At 38.9% G+C, this 22,439-nt stretch overlaps 2 protein-coding genes across 2 annotated transcripts; one reads left to right on the top strand and one right to left on the bottom strand.

Moving 5' to 3' along the window:
- Positions 1–7,621: 7,621 nt before the first annotated feature.
- On the top strand, positions 7,622–9,299 carry LOC108993959 (WUSCHEL-related homeobox 3-like). The gene is made up of 2 exons (XM_018969027.2): positions 7,622–8,148; positions 8,808–9,299. Exons 1-2 carry the CDS (start codon positions 7,783–7,785, stop codon positions 9,054–9,056), a joined length of 615 nt encoding a protein of 204 aa, XP_018824572.1. The 5' UTR covers positions 7,622–7,782; the 3' UTR covers positions 9,057–9,299.
- A 1,093-nt stretch (positions 9,300–10,392) lies between these two features.
- LOC108993958 (putative respiratory burst oxidase homolog protein H) lies at positions 10,393–14,853 on the bottom strand. Its single transcript, XM_035685483.1, has 14 exons — positions 14,478–14,853; positions 14,211–14,376; positions 14,068–14,116; positions 13,861–13,974; positions 12,951–13,757; positions 12,153–12,248; positions 11,954–12,069; positions 11,766–11,868; positions 11,533–11,624; positions 11,293–11,452; positions 11,061–11,213; positions 10,847–10,975; positions 10,674–10,752; positions 10,393–10,563 (listed from the first exon to the last, which is right to left on the bottom strand). Exons 1-14 carry the CDS (start codon positions 14,851–14,853, stop codon positions 10,454–10,456), a joined length of 2,550 nt encoding a protein of 849 aa, XP_035541376.1. The 3' UTR covers positions 10,393–10,453.
- Between the last annotated feature and the right edge of the window lie 7,586 nt (positions 14,854–22,439).

The raw sequence follows: 22,439 nt of genomic DNA, 5'->3' as shown, positions 1-22,439 counted from the left end.
TGTAAGATTATGGCTGCCGATAGTGCTTCCAGATCATGCACTCCATCAGCCGAATCCTACATAGGGAGGTTGATTAGTTTGACATCCACGAGCGAGATCGATGTGAGGGTGTACTCTACAGCATTAACACTTAAGAGTCCACTATTGGAATTGACATGATACTCTTTTTCTTTCTAATTTTTTTTCTTCCTTCTTGTGATTTTCTAACCTCAATACCCAAGGGCCAAGAGTCTGTTCTTGGAGGAGGATGGCATGAGTTTTGTTATTTTGAAGTTGTGTGGTTATTTTATATGAAAACCCCATTTCTTTTTCTGCAATCTGCTTCTCCATCATTTTGCTTCCCAAGCTTTTCCAATTTCTTGGGCATAATTAAATTGAAAGGAAAAGGAGAGAACCCATTTTCGGGTCGAAACCAGTTCGAAAAAAAAAAAAATTTATAATATTTTGGGCTGAAATTTCTGAACAAACATCTATTCGGGTTCGAAAAAAATCTCAAACCATTCACAATCGGGTAGGGTCAGAATTGAATATTTCGACCCATTCGGGTCGGCTGAACAACCCCATTGATGAATAACACATGGCACATGTGGAAATCCTCTGTTATTGTAACCTCCAACATTTATTGAGTATATAATGTTGTTAGTATAAATTAAATCAGGCAGTCATAAATATTGTGATATTTGTTTTATGTGTCTTTCTCTTTCCTACTCTAGATCTTAAAATTTGGACAAAAACTTAAGGGATCTAAATCCTTCTTCTTCTTCTTCTTTTTATTTATTAAAGGAGGGTGCATGGGACAAGTTTTCTATTAAGGGATCTAAATCTAAAAGAACATGCAAATGTGAGTGTCATTATCTAATCAGTTATACCGTTTTATAAGTTAGTGTATAAGTACATTATTTATTGTAGAACTTATCACAATTATACAAAAATTAAAACATACATATTGTTTTATGCTAACTCATGCACGTGAGGAGCTTTCATATATCTATAATGTCTTTAATATGTTAATCATGACCGAACTTGAGAATTATTCTTTTCTTACCCTAAAATATATCTATATGTATAGAGAGAGAGAGAGAGAGAGAGAGAGATTTCTATTGATTGTCTACTTTCGTTGTTTCGTTGTGCTTCTGGCAAATCAAAGCCATTATAGAAAAAAGAATTTTTAAAACTGCATTTGGATGTCGAGCTGGGTTGAGCTGAGTTGAGTTCTTTATAAATGGTAGTGAGTTGAGATGATAGAGTGAGTTTTATGGTTTTCACCTAAGATGAGTTTAAATATTTTTTTATGTTAAGATGGGTTTAGATGTATTTATGGGAAGTTGAAAAAGGTTGTGGGTCTCATCATTAAAAACCATTGTTCACCTGACATTCTCCTTGTCACTGCGTGCCAAACCTATTATAAAAAAAATAAAAAAATAAAAAAAAAAGCCATCATACAAGCTGCATTTGCAACCATGAAAAAATGTACAACACATGGCTGTACCATCATTTTTTGTGCAAATAGTGAGTTACATGTTGTGGGATTCAGATAAGTTATAAATTGAATTGCACTCATGTGTGGATAAAGTTGTGTTTGAATGTTTAAGGTAGCTTAAAAATTATGAGCTAAGCTAAGCTGCTCCCAGCATCCAAACGAGGCTAATTCTTCAAGAGGAAAATATACAGTAATTTATAGTTTTGGTGGTGATAAAATATATATAATATATTTGTGTAGGGAATGTTGACATAACATAGTCACAAAAGACAGGCATCGATCGGATCTCCATGCAAGCTTTTATGAATTTTGAAAGGTTTGCATATCCCAAAGCTTACATTTCTTATGGTAGTTAGTCATGAACTTATTTAGTGTGTGAAAGGGAATGGATGAGAGCAACAGATATATTTAGGTTTTGGGTTTTGCTCCACATCATCATATATATACCACATGACATGGCCACACATGATTTATCTTTTTTGTTTTATTTCTACTAAACTAATTGAGTTCTTCTACTCATTATCCATATACTATATATTTGATAAGGAAAAAAAAACGATAAAAAAATTAATGTATAATGTATGGTATAAGAATGATAAGTAGACTTTTTCTAAGGTTTTACATTACCACCTAAATTGGCAAACACATATCTATGCAATACGCACGTGCTTCAACTATCATGTGTGTATAATGTGTGTGTGTATATATATATATAGAGAGAGAGAGAGAGAGAGAGAGAGAGAGAGAGAGAAAGAGTAATGTTAGAAATGATCATGAGTTGTGCAATCGCCTTACACTCCTTTTGAAAAAGAATGGGGTCCTATATTTATTTACTTTTTTCAAAATGAGTGAGCGATACTTGCACACTCTATGACTGTAAATATCATTTCTCATATATATATATATATATATATATATCGCTAATCAATGTCAGCATAAATACAAAAATTCTATGTGCAGTCACTTATGCGTACTCTTTACGTATTTCACTAATGTGATTGACTGCATTATTTTTTTTAATATAAAATAATTACTTTGGCCAATCACATGAGTAGAATACACAAAAGTGATTGTATATAGTATTAACTCACATAAATATTTGGTGTGCAGTTGTTGAAGTGTCAATTAAGGAAAAATCTTCTTGCAAGCGAGATCGCGCACCAAACCGAGCATCGATGCTAACATGTAAGATATATGTTTAATGAAACGGTGTAAATTGAGATGGAAATAATTTTCATGAGATAGATGACCTTCTTTTTCTCTCAAGATTTTCCTTCTTTTATTTTTCTTTTCAATAAAAAAAGACCATGTCAATATTAATACGCGATTTGACGCGCCAAACCACTTATATTTAACAAGACTCGTCAATTAATACATGGAATCAGAACTCAATGTGGTAAAGCAAATAATTGTTGTGGTAAACAATATTATATGGCTAGGGAACTAGATGACTAGACATGATTGACAAATAATGATTGTGACATGTTTAATGCTCGCTACGTTCATCGTTTGTTCAGTGAAAACACTTAGGCCCTGTTTGGATAATGAAATGAGATGAGATGATTCTAGATAAAAATTGAAGATTGAATAAGATATTATTATAATATTATTTTTTAAAATTATTATTATTTTAGAATTTGAAAAAACTGAATTGTTTATTATAATTTATATGAGAATTTGAATAAGTTATAATGATGAGATGAGATGAGATAAGATAAAACCGTTTCTGTATCCAAACGAGCTTTCCTGGCTTGTAATCAAAATATGCAGGATTTTAAAACTATATATGATATGTTACGGCATTACGCTAAATTATAAAATTATTTTTATTATAAAATAAGTTTAACCATCATATTAAATTATATCAATTTGTAAATTTATTTTCTTAAAATATCTTTCTCCAATAGAAATTCTCAATATACAATACTAAAATATCTCATAACAGTATTTTTAAAAATGAAAAATATAGTATACAACTTTGTATCTTGCTTTTATCTGTTCTATTATTGATATGACACTACCCATAATTATTGAATATTTAAGCATTAAGTGAGATGACCTCATATATCTATTCTATTAATATAAAAAAGAGCCTATCGGGTAAGAATCGTAATTTGTTTTTGCTAGAAAAATTACTTTTTTACTCTTGAGGTTTGAGTTAATTGATGAGCAAAGCAAAATTATTTTTTGTCTTAAGTTTTGTGTTTGATGACCAAAATTACCTCTTTATCCTTGAGATTCTAATGTGTTTGATGGGTAAAATTACCTGTTTGTCCTTGACCAATGAGGTTTAATTTGTATAAACAAAGAAAAATTACTTTTTGTCCTTGAGGTTTGTGTTTGATGAGCAAAATTACCTCTTCGTTCTTGAGATTCTAATGTGTTCGATGGGTAAGATTATCTCTTTATCCTTGAGGTTTGTGTTTGATGGGTTACCTTTTTGTCCATGAGGTTCTAAAATATTTTTTTAGCAATGCTGGTGGCACTAGTGCGAGATCCGTCCCGGTAAGAACAAAAAGTATTTTTTATTTTATTTTTATTTTTGTGATTCATTTTTTTATGTTCTTAAATATTTTTTTTTAAAAAATTACAATATCATTAAAAAATACTTCCTTAATTACTAAGTAAAAAAAAAAATTTGGAACCCAACATTCAGTGACTAGCATTTTTGAAAATTTTTTGCTTGACAAGAAAAATTACCAAGTTTTTCATTTAGATGATTAGTGCCTCCGGTTTTTGTTTTTTTTAATCTTTTTCTTACTGTCTATTTTGCCTTAATTAAATTATATTGTCTCTTAAATAAAATCACATTTTTACCTTTGAGATTTCTTTTGAGTAAATTTTAGGTAAATTTGGTCATCCCCTTGTCCTGTGATATGCTTAGGTTAGGTTCATGTGCAATTTTTTTTTTTTATGAATAATACCATATGGTATGAGTTATTTAGAAATAAGACCATCTAATAATTTTTTGTCCATAGACATTTAAAAAAACGTGGTCCAAATATAAGAGTTAGCGTACTAAAGAATGTCAAACTGACGTTCTATTCTTGTTCATTTCTATTTTACATATTCATTAGTTTAGTTCTAAACATTAAACTTTCAAGATCATCTTCATATATACAAACAATGTAGACCTAGGCATGAGTCTTGCAATAAAAAAACTATACATGAGTTGGGAAGATCAATTTTATGAACAAAACAAATCTATCTTCATAAAGGAAGTTAATTATCTTCTTGATAGCATGATCATATGTGAAACAAATACATGCACGTAGCTAACAAGCACTAAACTCTACAACGGTTGTATATTTGCCTCTTGACTTAACTTTTGAGTTAGGGCATGGGTGAAGGATTTCAACGTAGAGGGTGATTGAGAATGGGTTAGAGGTGTTTGTCAGTGCAGGGGTGGCCGAGAGTTGTGGGAGAAGGCTTCGGACATAAGCAAAGTGTAGAGAAAAGGGGGATGGCTGGTGCGAGAAGGTGGTGTTGGAATGGTAGCTCATGCTTTTGGGTTAGGGTATGGATTTTCTAGAAATGGGGAAGGTTAGGACAAAGAGGAGATTACGAGAGAGAGAGAGAAACAGAGAGAATAAAAAAAGGGGCGGAGGGTTAGAAGCTTTTGGGTTTGGGCTTGGGTTTTCTGGAAATGGGGAAAGTTAGGGCAACAAGGAGATCGCAAGAGAGAAAGAGGAATAGAGAGAGAGAGAAGAAAAATGAGAGATTTCAGGTTAGGTTTTAAATCGCGATCTTTTGTGGTGACAATATCATTGTAGTGTACCAAACTTTTTTAGTGGTAGAATAATGTTGTTGTAAAAAAATAAAAATCTCCGCAATAAGTTGTTTCCATCCAAATTATTTGTAGTGACACTATTTTTGCCGCAAAAAAAGTAGTTTTTTCATGGCCAACTTTTCTTCGCCAGAAATAAAGCGACTAAAATACCTTTTGCCATCAAAATTTTATTCATCAGAAAAAATTCTAGCTGTAAAAACTAGATTTTCTTATAGTGCTTGTTCAGAAACCATGTTTTGATTCACATATCATCATTGGCTTGCTACCTTTGCTACTACCGATTTAAAATTACCTTTTATAATTGACAAAACTCTAAAATACTTTCACATTGTTTAGTTTCTTATTATATTAAGAATTATTATTTTTTCTCAATAATTCTCGGTCGTAATGATTAGTTCTAATTGATTTGAATTTTAAAAATTATGATTTCCTATATAAAAAATAGGGCAACACCTATACTGGATGTACATGCATTGCATAGCATAGTTTGACCAACACATTGCACAATAATTTAACCCTTGCTGGGGATCACCGAACAAGGCTAGTTCAACTGACACATTGCTTGAAGATTCTAAGTATCACAAGAAAATAAACCTAGCTTGATATCACCAAGCAAGTCCAGTTCGAAGAACATGTTGCTTGGTAAGTCCGAGCATCACAAGAAAATGAATATTGTTTGGGATCATCGAACAGGGCCATTTTGACTGACACATTTCTCGATAGCATTGCAAAATAATAACTCTTGCTTAAGATCACTGAGCAAGTCCAATTCGATAGATACACTGGTCTGTAGTACCAAGTAGGGCAAGAATTTAACTTGTGCGAGATCACTGAGCAAGGCAAGTCCGATTGACACATTGTTTGAGAATTTCGAGCATTGCAAGAAAATAATCCTTGCTTGAAATCATCGAGCAAATCCAGTGTGACGGACACACTGCTCAAAAATTTCGAGCATCGCAAATAAATAACTCTTACGGGGATTATCAAGCAAGACTAGTCCGACCGACATACTAGTTAGTTACGCTATCTTCAACTAGAAATACGTGCCTTACATGTGAAATCTTTACTAGTATATATTGCACTAGATTGGTGTCATGTGGGAGCTCAATTGCACACGCAGAAAATATATCAAACACTCTAAATAATTAATACAAAAAAGATTTAGATCAGAGCAATTAGAAATTATTAATAAAGGGCTGGGAGAGATAATATGTAGGACTATTTTGAATTGAAAGTTCTCGCATGAAGTAATGATAGTCTTACCACTCTTCTACTATCTTTTTACTATTCTTTTAATTTTTAAAAATTTTTCTTTTACTTAGTAGTTAAGAAAGTAACTATTCGTGAAATTGTATATTTTAAAAATTTTTTCTTAATGATTAAAGATATTAAAAAAATACTTAAAAGAAAAAAATAAAACAAATTATATACTAAGAGTAATAAAGTGGTGGTAAAAGAGTTGTAAGCCTATCATTACCCTTTTCTTATTTCGAAAATTGGGAAATGCAATCGAACAAGCAATAATATTACAGCTTGATCCACTAGCATAATTTATAATATCATATGGACCTTGGGTAAAGAGGAGCACTTCACTCACAAAGGAATTACACAAAACTAATGATCTTGCAAACAGATGTGATTCTATGTGAGTCATCAGATCTGCATTATAATAAAATTAATTTTAAAATCTGATAGACTACATCAAGATATATCAATTTATGAAATTATTTTTATATAATTAATTTGTAGCTAGAATATTTGTCTTGAATAAAAAACAAACTATCACATGTACACACGACTGTCATGCAGTAAACATACTCTCCTGCTAGGAATTAACTTTTTAGTAGAGAAGTTATATTTATAAAATTATATTTATAAATTGACAAGATTAAAAGTCGTTTGTTTTTAAAAATATTTCTATGTAAGGCCAAACATTTTGCACAATTTTGTCGAGGCGTCAAAGCATTGGCACTAATTAGCAGGATATGTATTATGTGAGGCGTGTGGTTACGCGCTTCAACAGCAAGTACCATATGCTAGCATGCATTTAAGAAGACCTTCGTCTGAAATGAATCCGAGTAACTTTCTGCCGAGTGCTGAGACAAAAAAAAAACCCTACTAATCTCTTGTCTTATTCATTCTGTTGAGAAAGTAAATAATAACAAGGTGATGATGACAGAATCATTCAAGCATTCTAAATTCACTGGTCATCATGAGTTTTCCCTAGCTGGCTGGCTGGCTTAGCTAGCTAGGGAAACATCCATCAGCATGCAGTAGTACTACTGCCACCTTTTCCTCTCATTTAACATCTCTTTACATTTATCCATGAATCGATCATCATCTGCCCTTCTCTATCTCTAGATCTCCCACCCTTTTGTCACTCACCTGGCTCCTATTCTACTGTACCTTTCTATCTCTGCCATCTATTTATTATTCACTTTCAACCCTCCCCCAGTACTACCCCTGGCCTTCCCAATTAGAAATTAACACCATTAAAGAGGAGGAAATTAAGATGTCCCCAGTAGCAGCTTCATCCAGATGGTGCCCAACCTCAGAGCAACTCATGATCTTGGAAGAGATGTACAGGAGTGGGATTAGAACTCCCAATGCTTCTCAGATACAAAAGATCACAGCCAACCTCTCTTTCTATGGCAAGATTGAAGGCAAGAATGTCTTCTACTGGTTTCAGAACCACAAGGCAAGGGATAGACAGAAGCTCAGAAGGAAAGTCAGTAGGCAATTGCAACTACAGCAGCAACAGCATTATTACCAGATGAATCAGTCAAATGATCGATTTCCTGGCTACTATGAGTCTCCTAGTTCTCCTGCTCTTCCACAACTTTTCTTCTTTGACAGCTCTGTTAGCTTTCTTCCTCAGGTATTAATCTTTATTTATTGTTCTCTTTCAGTTGCGAAGTTAGCTACACATTTTGTTCATCTTGTATGAAGGTCGGTAAAGCAATATAGTTCCCATTCGATTGAATGAGAAATATAATGCATTTACGGACCTTGATTCAAGTCAAAATAACCTATTGCAGGGGAATAATGTGGAAAGGGTAAACTTTTCTTTCAAATTGATTTGAGAGTACTGGCGTTTGTCAGTACGTCTGACTCCATCCAAATAATGAATTAGGTTAGACATGCGAGCAGAGTCTTTTGCATGCTCTTCCTGTGGGCCGTAGGCATGCAAGAACACTCTGTTGAGTGCTTTTTATGTTGATTCTCTTTTCAGAAGGCCTTTTCTTTCATCTTTTCATTATTATAAAGTGAAATCCATGAACACTCTATTAATTATGCATGATCTTTTCATCAATACCCCTATACCCACATGGCCACAAGAAGTATCTTTGTAACATGGTGTTTCATGTTTATTTACTCGCAGTGCACACACCATTTCCTTTTTATTTCTTATGATTTTTTTTAATATTAAAGATATATAACAATGACTGAAGGAAGAAATTCGTATAGAAAGGCAAAGAACGTGTGATTGCGTTCCTTCTTCCATGAACTCTTTTTATGGGTTATATTTTGGAATAGGAAGGAGTTGCAGGTGCATCGACACAAGCAATGAATCATACATGGAAGGTAGACATCCCTCAGAGGGCCGAGATCATAGAGAAATCCACGATGACAACGTACGGCTATGATGGGAATGCTACGGTGGAGATGGGTCCAATCTCCTACTGTTGCAGTACTAGACCCCTTCAGACCCTTGAACTCTTCCCTGTTACAGCCACCAATCTCAAAGAAGAGTGCAGTGCCACATCCAAGCAATATTGTCTCTAGTATTAAAATTTCTTGGTCATTATCCTCATGCATCTGTCTCTCTCTCTGACTTTTATTTATTTGTCTTGGTTTCCGTAATGCTTCTCTTCTAGGCGCTAGCTAGGGTGAGAAAGATCTCAATTGTCTAATGAGTAAATTAGTAATGGGATACTTGTCCCACAGCACCACCTATTTGCACTGTGTATTTTCAGAAGTTGAAATCTGCATTAATGGGCTTGATAATGGCATTTCGTTTTTGTTTTTTGTCCTATATATTGATTTTCAGCTTGTCTCGTCCACGCCAGCATTATTTGCATGTCCCGGCGTTGCTTAATTAGAAAAACCCTTGTATTGGCAACTTAGGCACTTTCAACGTACTTTGATTAATGTTAATTTGTAAGTGGAGATCATTTGTTCAGATAGAGTAAAAACAGATTAATTAGAAAAACGATCCAAGAATTTATGTAAAATGAGAAAAAAACTATCAACTACTTGGAGAGTAACTAATAATGATTGTAAAAATAAATCTTGAACTGATCAGGCAGAGGTCGAAAAGTGATGTGGAACCTAGTTAAAATGGGTCGAGTAATGAAAGATACAGTTATGAATTATGCAAGCGCATCGCACTCCTTTTCAGGGGTATACTATTAAAAAAATAATTTTTCAAAAATTTTATTTGTAGTCAATTTTTCCTACTTCTTACACACTCTACTAATGTGATTGACTGCATCATTTTTTTTTAATATAAAATAACTGTTTTGACCAATCATATTAATAGGGTGCGTAAGGAGTACGCAAAAATGATTGTATATAGCAATTTGGATCAGTCAATGGCACGGGGAGTCGGGACAATTTTGGGCAAGTTTTATTAACTCGAAGTGAGTTGAGAACAAGCAAGGCTAGCAGAGGAAAGGCTCTTTTGCTTTGGGCTGGATCTGAAGACCAGTTCTGTTCTGGTTCATGTAGGATCGTGAAGGAAGGTTTGTTTTATTTTTTATTTATTTAGTTCGAAGCTTGAAGGAACGAGTTGAATATGAATATCTTTGATGTAATAATGTCTTGAATAGTTGTGCAGTAAAAACTACATATTTATAGGACTAACAAACTACTCTTGTGCATGGTGTCGCACAAAATTGTGGCCCGCTGTTGTTCTGTATGAACCATGATTTTCAAAAGAGATATTTCATGAACCTTTCAGAGAATATTAAAGAGCCATGAATGTGAGCTTAGCAGCAGAAGCTAACACAAGCTAAACCATATAGAAAATCCTAATCAAAATTTTTCTCTGCTTTGTACACATCTAGTTTGTCGAATGTCAAGTAGTAATAACAAGATCAGGAGGAACATCTTTTAACTAAATTGAAAAAAAAAAAAGAAGTCCTGTTTGCTAAATGTTCTGCAGCTTGAAAATAGCTAAACTAGAAGTTCTCCTTGTGGAAATTGAAGCGAGTTGACGAGTTTAGGCTAAATTCTTGGCAAAGTTTCTTTATTGGTTTGGTAAGCGTGGGACTTCCACAGTAGAACACACCTGAAACAATACCAATTATCATTAAGTAACCGATTAGGAGTAATATTTTATAACTGAGGCTCCAGAGAAATTCTTATAAATTTCTCTTAAATCATCCGAAAAGTACTTGCCTATTCGAGAAGATTGGTGGGTGTTTGCCAAGTCAGAAAAGACTTTCTTCCAGTTGGGTCTTGCAAAATGCGTTCGTATCTGTGGCAATGACATGTTAAAAAACATGTATGAAATTTACTGCAAGTGCATGACATTGACACGACAGTTTTTGTTTACTGAGTTAATATAATACCCGACTTTCAGAGAGAATATCAACTCCATTCTTAGCATGTTGTAGTTGCTGCACCATGGAAATAAGGGCAGATCTTGCATCTCCTTCTTCGTAGACACTAGTCAGGTAGTTGTGCATTTCTATTACATGCTGCAACATACACAAAGGTTCTAGCCAATTGATTAATGTAAATGGAGGAAACATGAACCGGAGGTGTTCTATGTTGGAAACATACATTGTGATCGTACTCTGCAATATCATCCATGACACCTTTAAACCACTCAAAGGAGCCTTGTTCCCTTGTTACCCAATAAAAATATGCTCTTTCAGGACATTTTTTATTTGCTCCCAAAGAATTGCTGTGCATTGAATCCTGCATTAGTTTAGTCTCTTTTTCAATGTCAATACCATATAAGTTCACACACCTTGAATCAATATATATATAACGGATTTTCATTTCTACTTACATCTTCAAGGTCATTTGGCTTGATGTGATTTAAGAGATCTTTTATAATGCTGATGAATGGAGTAGCCCCGATACCTAGACCTATGAGCAAAAGGATGTCATACTTCTTGTAATTCTGAGCCGGGGCTCCATATGGTCCCTTGATGAGGATCCTTGGATATCTGTGACAGAACAGAGGAATTTTGAACTATGATACCACACCAAGAATTGTGAAACGTTTTGTCTAGGATTCTCTGCTCACCCTGCTTGTGAATGCTCGTAGTTTGGATGTGCTTTAGTTTCCATTCTCACGAGACTTCCTCTTCTTGCTTGGGTACTTTGGGGCTCACAGACCTGCATTTTTTTAGGAATGTTTGACAAGGTGAAGAAATCAAGCACAAGGAATCACTGGAATCCTATGATTATGATTCAAATTACATCTCAGGAAATATAACTTGGTATTGCGGTTTAGGAATGATAATATACACAAATCACCTGTGCAAATCTGTTTTTGAGCTCTTTAGTCCAGTCCCCCAAGGTCCGTATATGGACACTCAAGTAGTCATCTCCTGGAGCTGAAGTGATGGAGAAAGGATGCCTGTAACAAATGAGAACTAGAGTGAGTTAAAGAGTTATTGCAGCATGTTTAATTTCACTATATATATATAAATCTTATTTATTACCATTCAAAACTTGATATATCTGGACATTTAACAAAAAGGTACATTCCACTTTTGTACTTAAATCCTGGAGGCTTGCTAATGTATAGTGCTAAAACATTTCCTGTGTATATAATGGCCTGCAATGTACAAGAAACAGGATCAGTACGATGTATTTTTCTCAGTTAGTGGAGAACTTTGTCATGATGTTGATGGTACTTACCTTAATGATGTTGACTCGGTGATTGATTTCGTTAATTATTGTAGAAGCTCTCTCACTAGCATAGAATAGTACAGGTACAACGAGATACATCCATGTCTGCAGAGAAAAGAAATGATCTTAAGCATGTTTTCAGCACACTTTTCAGCTATGGCCTGCAATCAGGCATAGGTATCAAACTAGATAATTAGTGGTTCTTGAGGATAATTTAGAATATGGATTGTGTGTATGAAGTAAGAAACAACATTTTGTGAGATCTAAAAGGAGTTTTGGAGACATTAAGAGTGAGAAGTGATTAGGAGAACAACAACCCTGAAATGTTGCAAAAGTTGTTCTATACTTGCAAGCTGGTGTCAAGGGCATGCTCTCCGCACCGATAACATGGTAGAAGTTGATTTGTAAGATAAATTTCAAATTAAGACTAGAAAAAGATTAGGGGAACAACAATGTCTATTTACAAGTCAATGTAGAAATGAAGAAATTTATAGACCTAACTCTCATCTCATAAAACCGGTTCTATAAGAGAGGATTGTTCATTCCTTATAAACATGTCCAAGACTTTGATCACAGCAAATGTGAGATTATTCCTCAACAAGCATGCCCTCTACATCGATAACATGACATGATTTGATTTGTAAGAGAAATTTAAACATGGCAAATCAAATCTTAGCATGTCATCGGTATAGAAGGATTGTCCTCTGTTACTTGAAAACCATTTCGTGATTGATCAGTTAGAGCATGCTCAATGTAAAGGTGCTAGAAAATACCAAGATATATCTAATACTGGAAAACCGTACTTACCGTCTTACTGTGCCAATCCTTTGTGAGGAGGAGGAAATAGCCATGTATGACCAAGAGGATATAGGCCAGAACCAGCAGGTGATGTGCATACCAGAAGGAATTGAACCCCGCCAAATGGTGGAATGGCCATGGTAACTTGATGACATTTTTCCTAAACGAATGCAGTGCCAGCGTGAAGGAGAAAGTCATTATAACGATCATTAGAATGCCGGTTAGACCTGGGATACTTTTCACCAAATCTACATAATTTGGCTGCTTGTAATTGAATTCGGACCCAAGAATTATCATAAATTTCCCTTGTGGGCATGAAATCAATCTTGGAAAATCACAACTCACATGCATTATTATGTGAACAAAGGTTCCAATTGCTATTGCTAGAGCGACAAGCTTGTGGAAGTTTATATTATCGTCGAAGGGAAATAAGCTACTGAGAAAAGTTGATCTAAGGTTAGTAAGGGTTTTCCTGCAAACAGGAAGGAGGATGAGAGCCATATTGAACTTTAGGGTCTCTGCAGCACCCTTGGCAAAGCATATACAAGAACCCATGACTTGGAATGCCCCTTTGTGCCTGTATTCGTTGAACTTCCAGACAAAAAGGACCAAGTTAACCGTCAACCACAATGTTATAACCCATATTCTCCTCCAGTTTTCATGGATAAGCTCTGTTGTTTCGGATACGAATCTGCTAACAGGAGTTCTGTATTTCTTGGGGATCATGGCTCTTGTTAGAGTTTGTGTTTTCTTGGCAAGCTGTTTGTTTTCTTCGGAGCTCACCATTCCCCTTAGTAGAGTTTCTAGCTGCCACATCTGTTTATACCAAATATTTAGGAGAAATTTTTTTCCTCGACACACCAAGATCGCCAATAACAAGAAGAACATGAAGAAAAAGGGCTCGAGAAGAATTGAATACCTCTATATACCCTTGATGGTCAGGGTCAAGCTCTTCCATGATTAAAGCTGCATATTCTGCCGCCTGCTTTTTAAGATTTGCTAGTTTGTTTGCTGAGGCGCTCAAAACTATAACCTTTTCCATAAGGACTTTTAGCAATCAAACACAGAGACCATTGGAAGAGTAAAAATAAAACTACAAAAAACTTCATATGGTGCATTTACTCACCTCCTTCACCTCATCCTCTGACAGCTTCCCATCTCCATTCTTGTCACACCTGAAAAATCGCCATAAACATTAAAATCCTTCTGTTTTGTGTGTCTTTATTGTGGCCATGTCAAAGACAAAAAAAAAAGAGAAGTTCCTTTTACATGTCAAAGAATATCTGAAGCCGGGAATCGATGTCGTGATTAGTCATGTCTTCCCAATAGATCCTCAATTCTTCCAGAGTAATCCCGTTAGCTGCACTAATCTTCCGACGCCTAGCCAAGGCATCGTATAACTCCCCAGCAAAGTCCTTCGATTCTGCCCCCATTCCTGCAAAACAGAAAGTCTCGAAAGTCCCACCTTGTGCTCTATTCCAAGAACAAAGAAGAAGAAGATACCAAACATGTACATCATGTTTCTGATGAACTTACCTATGCAGGTTCCAAATTTGTCTCTGGAGAGCCTCCCATCAACTGCATGCTGTTTGAAGCGTCTCTCAATGGACTTCCATGCATCGGTTTCCTTCCCTGTTATTGTCCTGTCAAGGAAACGTAAGCTCTTAAGCCCTCTTGCAGCCCCTGATGCCATCCTTCCCATCCTAGGAACACTGCCCTGGACTCCATTCCTCTTCCTTACACTCTGGTTGCTTCTCTTCAAGAGTATTTCATTGGAAGATTTCGACATTATGCTCTCCGTCTCGTCGTCGCTGTCGTCATCTATGGGAACATCCACCATTTGATCAATCTCAATGCCTTGAAGAACCCATTCCGATGAGTTCTCACCGGCCATCATTTCTGAGATGTTCATGAACACCATGAAGAAACAAAATATATAAATGTGTTTGTCTCTTCGGCTTCGCTTGGTGAGAGGATTGACAAGTTGGATCAATGAAGAAGAAGAAGAAGAAAGAGAAAGGAGAAGTTGCAATTGGAATGTCAATTTGCGAAGGAGAGAGAAATAGACAATGGGTGGGGGACCTGAAATTGGTGAGGAAGGAATGAAAAGTAATCGAAGGTTTCAAGTTAGCTGTACGTCTAATAATAGATTCAAGAAAATTTGGAACTTTATTGTGTTCTGTTTTCTTTTGTGTTCCGAAATAAGACCCTTGCATGTTGCCTTAACATAGACCTTCCAACTCTCTACATTCTTTGAACCAATTTAAATATGTGTGCGGGAAATTATGTATTCTTGTCAACCAAACAAAAAAGTTGAAAGAACAAACAGACACTGAAAAGACAGTACAAGTTCGAATGTTAGAGAATGTGAGTTGTGAGCACGTCTTTGTTAAGGTTCCCCACATATCCCTGAAACTAATATACATTGAAGCTGTTATATTTTTGTACGAAGTTACGAAATGAACGTGCTGTATCAACGTCTTTGCACGTTCTGCATACCGACATTAATGGTGCATATTACATAATGTTTAAAAAGTGTTTGATGGAGTTTGGCATTTGTGATCAAGAAAGATTTTAGCCAAAAATGGATTACATAAAAGTGAATCTATAAACTGACATGACTTGATACAGTATGTTAGATTGTAAAATTACTTTTAGTGTAAAGTAAATCTAACGCATCGTATGAAGTCACGTCAGTTTGTGAGTTTACTTTTATGTAATTTCTTTGTATCTGTAGTAATTCTCTTTGTGATCACTTGGGAATCTCCTTCAACTGCAATCTTTTTAAGGTTATTTTTATTTTTATGTTTCTTGTTCAATTACAATTTTTGCTGTTGTAGCTCCTCCAAGATTCAGATTTGAGGTGTAAACAAATGTGGTTTTAACAGAAGTTGATGTTTTGCCCTCTTTCTTGATCTTTAACAACTATCGTGTGTTAACGTCATGTTTTGCACACCCTTGGGCCAGGCTTCAACAACTTAAGTCTTCAAGAATAGGCTTGCAAAAGACAAGGAATGAGGTAACTAGAAGAGAGCGGCCTTGGGGCTAGGGAGTTTCCAATGTCAAAGTTAGTGAATTATTTTAGAAGTTTATAAATAAGTGAAAGAGCCTTGGGATTAGAGAGAGTTTTCTTGTACCTGAGACTTGCTATTTATACCATAATTCTAGGAGACAGATTGTGTCTGCCCCCATGAAGTCTGTATCCTTCTTACTGTTCCATTTGTCAGAGATCTTTAATGCAGCGTGGCTCTACGACGTCGTCATTAATGTGGGGTGTAGCTCGGGTAATGGTGTCATTAATGCGGCGTGATTTTCCGATTTCCCCCTCCCCGCTAGTATCATTGGTGGTCCGTTGATATCCCTTCTGTTAGAGGATCGAGTGTTCGCCATACATTATGCCTACTACATGGACAAGCACTTAAGAGCTGGACACTACTCGAGGGGTTTCTAGGCTGATGAGTCTCATCCCCTGCAACACGCTCCCTCATGCAGGTTGCATCTAGAGTAGCCCGCCTATCGGTCGGGTTGGAGACTTTATTCGTTCTGGGCTGGGCCTTCGGTTTTAGTTCCCCTAGTTGTTATTCTCATGCTCTTTGGGACCGGGGGGAATCCCCTTACAGTTACGCCGCTAATTCCCACTAGATGAGTACGGAAGGAATTATTTATCACTTGAGCCTGCCTTGTTTCTGAGGTCGAGATCCCTCTGCTGACGTGTACACGATTTCGAAGTTTGGGGAGGTTCCTGTCGTTTGGTAATCCTGGTAACGCTTCCCCTTCATACTTGTTGGCTCGCCTTTTGATAATTCTGATGGCGTCTTTCAAGTTCATTAATGTTGAGGGTGCCAGGTGGCTTTTTGCATTCACGTCGCTTCGTGGGCTACACTCCCAGAATTCAAAGCGTTTCATACTTCTCCCTTCTGTCATGGGGTGTGGGAGATCAACCGTTACCTTTCCCCTATATAAACACAGTTAGGGTTAGAGTTCCCTTTCTTTTCATCACGTTGTAGCTCTCTTGCCATCCCTATTTTTTCAACTTCTTCTTTCTTTGCCTATTCTCTTCTCCTTCCCCTATTACCTTCTACTTCTACATTGATGGCTTCTGAGAAATTCACTCAACCTAGGGCTTTTGGTGGGGGTGATACTAACGCTGGACTATCTTTCGGGGGCAACAGTTGGTGTTCCAATGCCTCTGCGACGATGCTAGCTTTGCTAGCCCTCACTTACCAAGTGCCAGAATCAGTGCTCTTTGAGGTCCCTGGTCCAAACAAGGGTGGTGTCAATGTTGAGGGTCATTCTTCACGACTGACCCTATTTCATTCCATGCTTTTGTGCGGCTTGAGGTTGCCTTTTGTTGCCCTGTTCATGACTTGCTAGACCGCCTTAGCTTATCATTGCATTGTTGCAGCATTATCTGGTGGCATGCTCTGCTGGAAACTGACCCAGATGACGCCGACCATACTGAGCATGAGTTCCTCTTTACAAGGTGCTACAACAAAAGGGGAACATCTATAACTGTAGGGCAATACATGCCCATGTTAACCTGGAGCCGAGGTATCGCAAGGTGAAGGACTAGTCTATGAAGTTCTTCTTTGTGTCTGGCCATGGGTGGGAGTTCCCAGTGGGTCAAGTGAGCCGCTGCCAGTTCCCTATCTGGACGAACTGGAGTAAGGTTCCAGAGGACAAGGTGGTGCGCTCGTTATCTACTTCTAACGAGGTGCGGTGCATTGAAGTCGTTCGAGTGTGGGTGCAGAAGAACCCTGATAGTGTCTTATCGAAAGTCCTCTTTTTTTATGAGAGCCTAAGGGATTCTCTGCCTCCTCCTAGCCACGTTCCTTTCGACGACAGGATGACCGTTGCTCAGCCCCTGGCTGTTCCCGCTCGAAAGCGTCCCTTGGACCCTTTTCCATCAGGCAAGGGGAAGGAGCCTCACTTAGAAGGTATCCGGGCTGACAACAGGCTCCCTTCTGGAGCCCTGATTCCTCCAAGGCGGGAGCCAGCTACCCCCGAGGTTCACCATCCTGGTGATGCCAGCGGAGGTGCCGGTAAAGCCTTCTTCCTTGAAACCCTCGGATGCCCCAGCAAAAGGTCCTCCAACCAACGTTCCCTCCGCGATGCCACCGTCGACTGGTGCTACTGAGATGCCCCCAGACGTGGTCGAAATAGATGCCCTACTTCGAGAATCTTTGTGGTCAAGATCCCTAGGAGGGCTATCGAGGCGCAGCGTTCTTCGTGGGTTTCTCCTCCTTCCTCAACTCGCTCTGTTGTTGGTAGTTACTCATTTGGGGACGAGGCCAAGGCTTGCTCGGGTGGTTTGGATGCTGCTAATGAGGGGGTGGCCGCTGCTACTTCCAATAAACATGTCGAGATGGAGTGCAGCGCAGGAGGCAACTCCCTTTTGGATGTTGTAGTCAGCTCGAGTCCTAGGAGTTTGTGCGACAACCCGCCTACCTGGGCAGAGCGCTAAGAAGAGGGTGAGTCCCTTCTGGATGTTATAGTTGGCTCGGGTCCTAGGGGTCCTTGCGACGACCCGCTTATCTAGGCAAAACGCCCAATGGAAGGTGAGTCCCTTTTGAATGTTGTAGTCGAATCTAATCCAGTAGGTCGGTGCGAAGGTCCAAGGCTGATGGCTCAGTAGAAGTTATCCCTCCTTTGTCCCGGCTGGAAAAAGGAGGGAGCCGTGCAAAGACTATCAACCAAGTCGTTAAGTGTTTGTCCAGTTTTTTCTACGAGGTTTGGCTACTTCCTTCTGTCATTTTCCTTTCTCTCGTTATTTTCCAATCTTCTTTTATTGATTGCTGCATGTCGGCCCTTCTTGTTTTTAGGGTATCTCTCAGCTAGTGACTTTCATTGTGCACGGCCAGGAGGCCGTTGAGCAAAAGAACCAACACCTTCATTTGATGACCCAAGCCACCCTTCACTATGCTCGCAGAGAGAGGGAAGAGAGAGAACAGTTGGAGTGAGAGCTGGAGAGGGTACAACATGCCTTGAAGGATGAGCACAGGAAGAATAAGAAACTTGATTACAGCCAGAAAAAGTTCAAGAAGAAGGCGAGGGAAGCGAGGGAGAATGGCCAGCGGTTGGAGTGGCTTATCGCTGACCTTCGGGATGACCGATCTCCGGCGTAGGAGGCTGCCTCCCACCTGGATAGGCAACTAAAGTTGGCCCCAGGCATTTGTGTTCAAGCGTGGGGGCATGGGTGTGTCAAGGGCGTATGTCGATGCGGGACCACCTCTTGGGGAGTCCGCAGCTGCGTTTGAGGACTTTCACGAACTATTTGCAGGACCTCGACCTTGCCAATATTCTTGTCAACGAGGTGGCCTTTGAGTTTAGTCGTGACCTGGGAAGGAAAGAGATCCCTAATGCTTTTTAGGGTCCAATCATTTCGATCGTGCCTGAGCCGGTTACTCTAGAGCTGAGTGACCCTATTCCCGACATTCTTGAGATTGGTACTCCCAGTGCCGAGACCTGAAGTCGCCCTACCCTTGCTCCCCATTGTTGCTGCGACTTTTTTATTTCGTTCTTCATTTTCTTTTTAGTTGAATGTATCTACGTGCATGTCGTCGCCCTACGACTTGTATATAACTTTAATTAATGAAAGTATTTCGCAATTTTGACGTGTCGAGCTGCTTGTCCTCATTATGTTTTCCTTTTTTTTTTCTCCTTTTTTTTGTGTGGTCGGCCTGGGGGAATTTGGCATAGGAAATCAAATGATTCTTGACTACCCTACTTGACGTCCGTTTATTCCTTTACGTTGTGTTCGTCCACCCTCACTGGCTAGTCATCATCTCGAGATCTCCATGTGATTTTACTTGATGAGATTTTGGTTTGCCTCACTTTTAAACTTTTTGTCGCACTTAGCTATGTTGTATCTTGCTCCTTATAACTCTGCGGTTTTATGTTATAACTCGTGATAATTAATGATATCGCCTTACATCTTACTGTGTCCGGTTATGTATCTTTGCGTATTTTTCCTTTGATGTTTCCTTCTTCTTTCTTTTGTGGCCGGCCTGGGGGGTTTAGCCGCAAGGGTTTGCCATATAGGGCTTTACGGTCCACCCAGCCAGTGCCCAGCATACGCCTGACGACCCCACTAGCCGACAGCTTTCCTGTTTGCACCGCTTTTGTCCGCCTTTATTGTGTAGCCATTCTCTTGGGACCTTGGCGACTTCATTTAGTGAGGCTGACGTTTCTCTACATTCTCCTTAAGCTGATTTCCTTTATTTCTCTATCTGTCTTCTAGTTGGGCTTTAACTCACCTGATTCTTTTATTCTTCTACTTTACCCCACCTTTGCCATGTAGTCTTCTAGTTGGGCTAATCTTGCTCTCTGCAGCGGGGAGAAAAGGCGGCCTCGGGCTCGGCTTGCCTCCTTGCCCGCGAGGATGTAAGCTGTCCAGGCAGTTTGGAACTGTATCCATCTTCCTTCAGTAACATAAATTTATTCTTCGGGTAGCCGCGGGGCTGATATCGCTCTCCACCATGGGGAGACAAGATGGCTTCGGGCTTGGCTTGTCACCTTGGTCCGCGGAGAGATAAGTTATCTGGGCAGTTTGGAACTGTACTCATCTTCCTCTATTAGCATAAATTTATTCTTCGAGTAGTCGCGGGGCTGATCTCGCTCTCCACCATAGGGAGACAAGATGGCCTCAGGCTCAGCTTGCCTCCTTGGTCTGCAGGGAGGTAAGCGGTCTGGAACTGTAGCCATCTTCCTCTATTAGCATTTTGTATTTGATTCCAGGCTTGTTGTTTTCTACCACATTGTTGTCCATGCTGTGCTACAGTATTCAGGTGGTCAATAGACTTGGCCTGCTCTTCGCCGAGGAGAGGCCAGGACGCCTTAGGCCAACCTACCTCTTTAACCCTCGATGAGGTAATTTCTTTAGGTTGCTGTGAGTCGGTTTGTTTTTTATTGCAGTGGAAGTCAGGGTAAGTATTCGGGTAGCCTAAAGGTCGGGCTCGCTCTCCTCCGCGGGAGGATTCGAGCGGCCTCTGGCTCGACTCGTCCCTATTATCCCGCAAGGAGGTAGGTTTTCAGGAAGTCTGCAACTAGACTCGCTCCCGCTCGTTGACACCTTATAGCTTCATGTGCAGTCTTTTCCTTCTCAGAGATTTTGTTTACGTCAGGTAGTCGAAAGACTAGGCCCACACTCCATTAAGGAGAGGTTAGGATGCCTCAAGTCAAACCCACCTCTCTGGTTCCCTAAGAAGGTAACTTTTACGGACAGCCATGGGGCCAGTCCACTCTTTCGCTGTGACAGCAGTCAGGGTAAGTATTTGGGTAGCCTAAAGGCTGAACCCGCTCTTCTCCGCGGGGTGGTCCGAGCTACCTCTGGCTCGACTTACCCCTATTATCCCGTGGGGAGGTAATTGTTTCAAGCAATTTAAGATTGAATTCACTCCTGCTCTCTGACATCACAGGGAAATGTAAGATTTTGAGCCAGACTAGCCCTGAACCCACTCTTCGTTTGCAGCGGAGGTCGGGGTAAGTATTCGGACCACCTAAAGGCTGGGCCCACTCTCATTCGCAGGAGGGTTCGAGTGGCCTCTGGCGACTCATCCATGTTACCCCCCAAGGAGGTAAGTTTTCAGGTAGTCTGTAACTAGACCCGCTCCTGCTCCCACTCCCACTTGTTGACGCTTAAAAGAAATGTAAAGTCTTTTGCTTTTGAGTAGCTGAGGACTAACCTGCACTTAGTCGCAGGAGAGATAAGGCAACTTTTAGGCATACCTTTCCTTATGGTATCCCACGGAGGAGGTAAGTTTAGATAGCAATACAGTTGGTCCGCTCTTCTTCAGTTCCCCATGGAGTTTGTGTCATTTGTACTCTTCCATTTGTCAGCATTCTTTAATGAGGCATGGCTCTGCGACGGCGTCATTAATGTGGCATGTACATCGGGTAGTGGTGCCATTAATGCGGCGTAGTTTTCTGATTTCTCCTCCCCACTAGTATCCTTGGTGGTAAGTTGATATCCCTCTTGTCAGAAGATTGAGGGTTTTCTGTACATTATGCCCACTATACGGGCAAGCACTCAAGAGCTGGACACTACTCGAGGGATTTCTAGGTCGATGAGTCTCATTCCCTACAGCACGTTCCTTCATGCAGGTTGCGTTTAGAGGAGCCCACTCATGGGCCGAGTTGGAGACTTTATTCGTTCTGAGCTAGACCTTCGGTTCTAATTCCCTTAGTTATTATTCTCAAGTCCGCTGAGATTGGGGGGGAGGGGTGGGGAAATCCCCTTACAGTCGTGCTGCCTAAAGTTCCTACTCCCACATCATAAAAAAAAAAGAATATAAATCTATTGGAGGAGGGTTCCATATATTGCGGAGGAAAACTGTCTTCTTGACTTTTAATCACTCTCGGTTGGCAGTGTTTTCACTATATTTTCTCAACTTTTCAGAGGAAAGTAGTTCAAGATGAAGACATATATATTATTATGTACTACTTGATTTCTCAAAAACCAAATACAATCAAGTACCATTATTGTGAACATTTAAAATT

The sequence above is a fragment of the Juglans regia genome, chromosome 14, assembly GCF_001411555.2.
Source record: "Juglans regia cultivar Chandler chromosome 14, Walnut 2.0, whole genome shotgun sequence".
NCBI classification, from domain to species: domain Eukaryota; kingdom Viridiplantae; phylum Streptophyta; class Magnoliopsida; order Fagales; family Juglandaceae; genus Juglans; species Juglans regia.
This window is presented reverse-complemented; position numbering and strand designations above follow the sequence as displayed.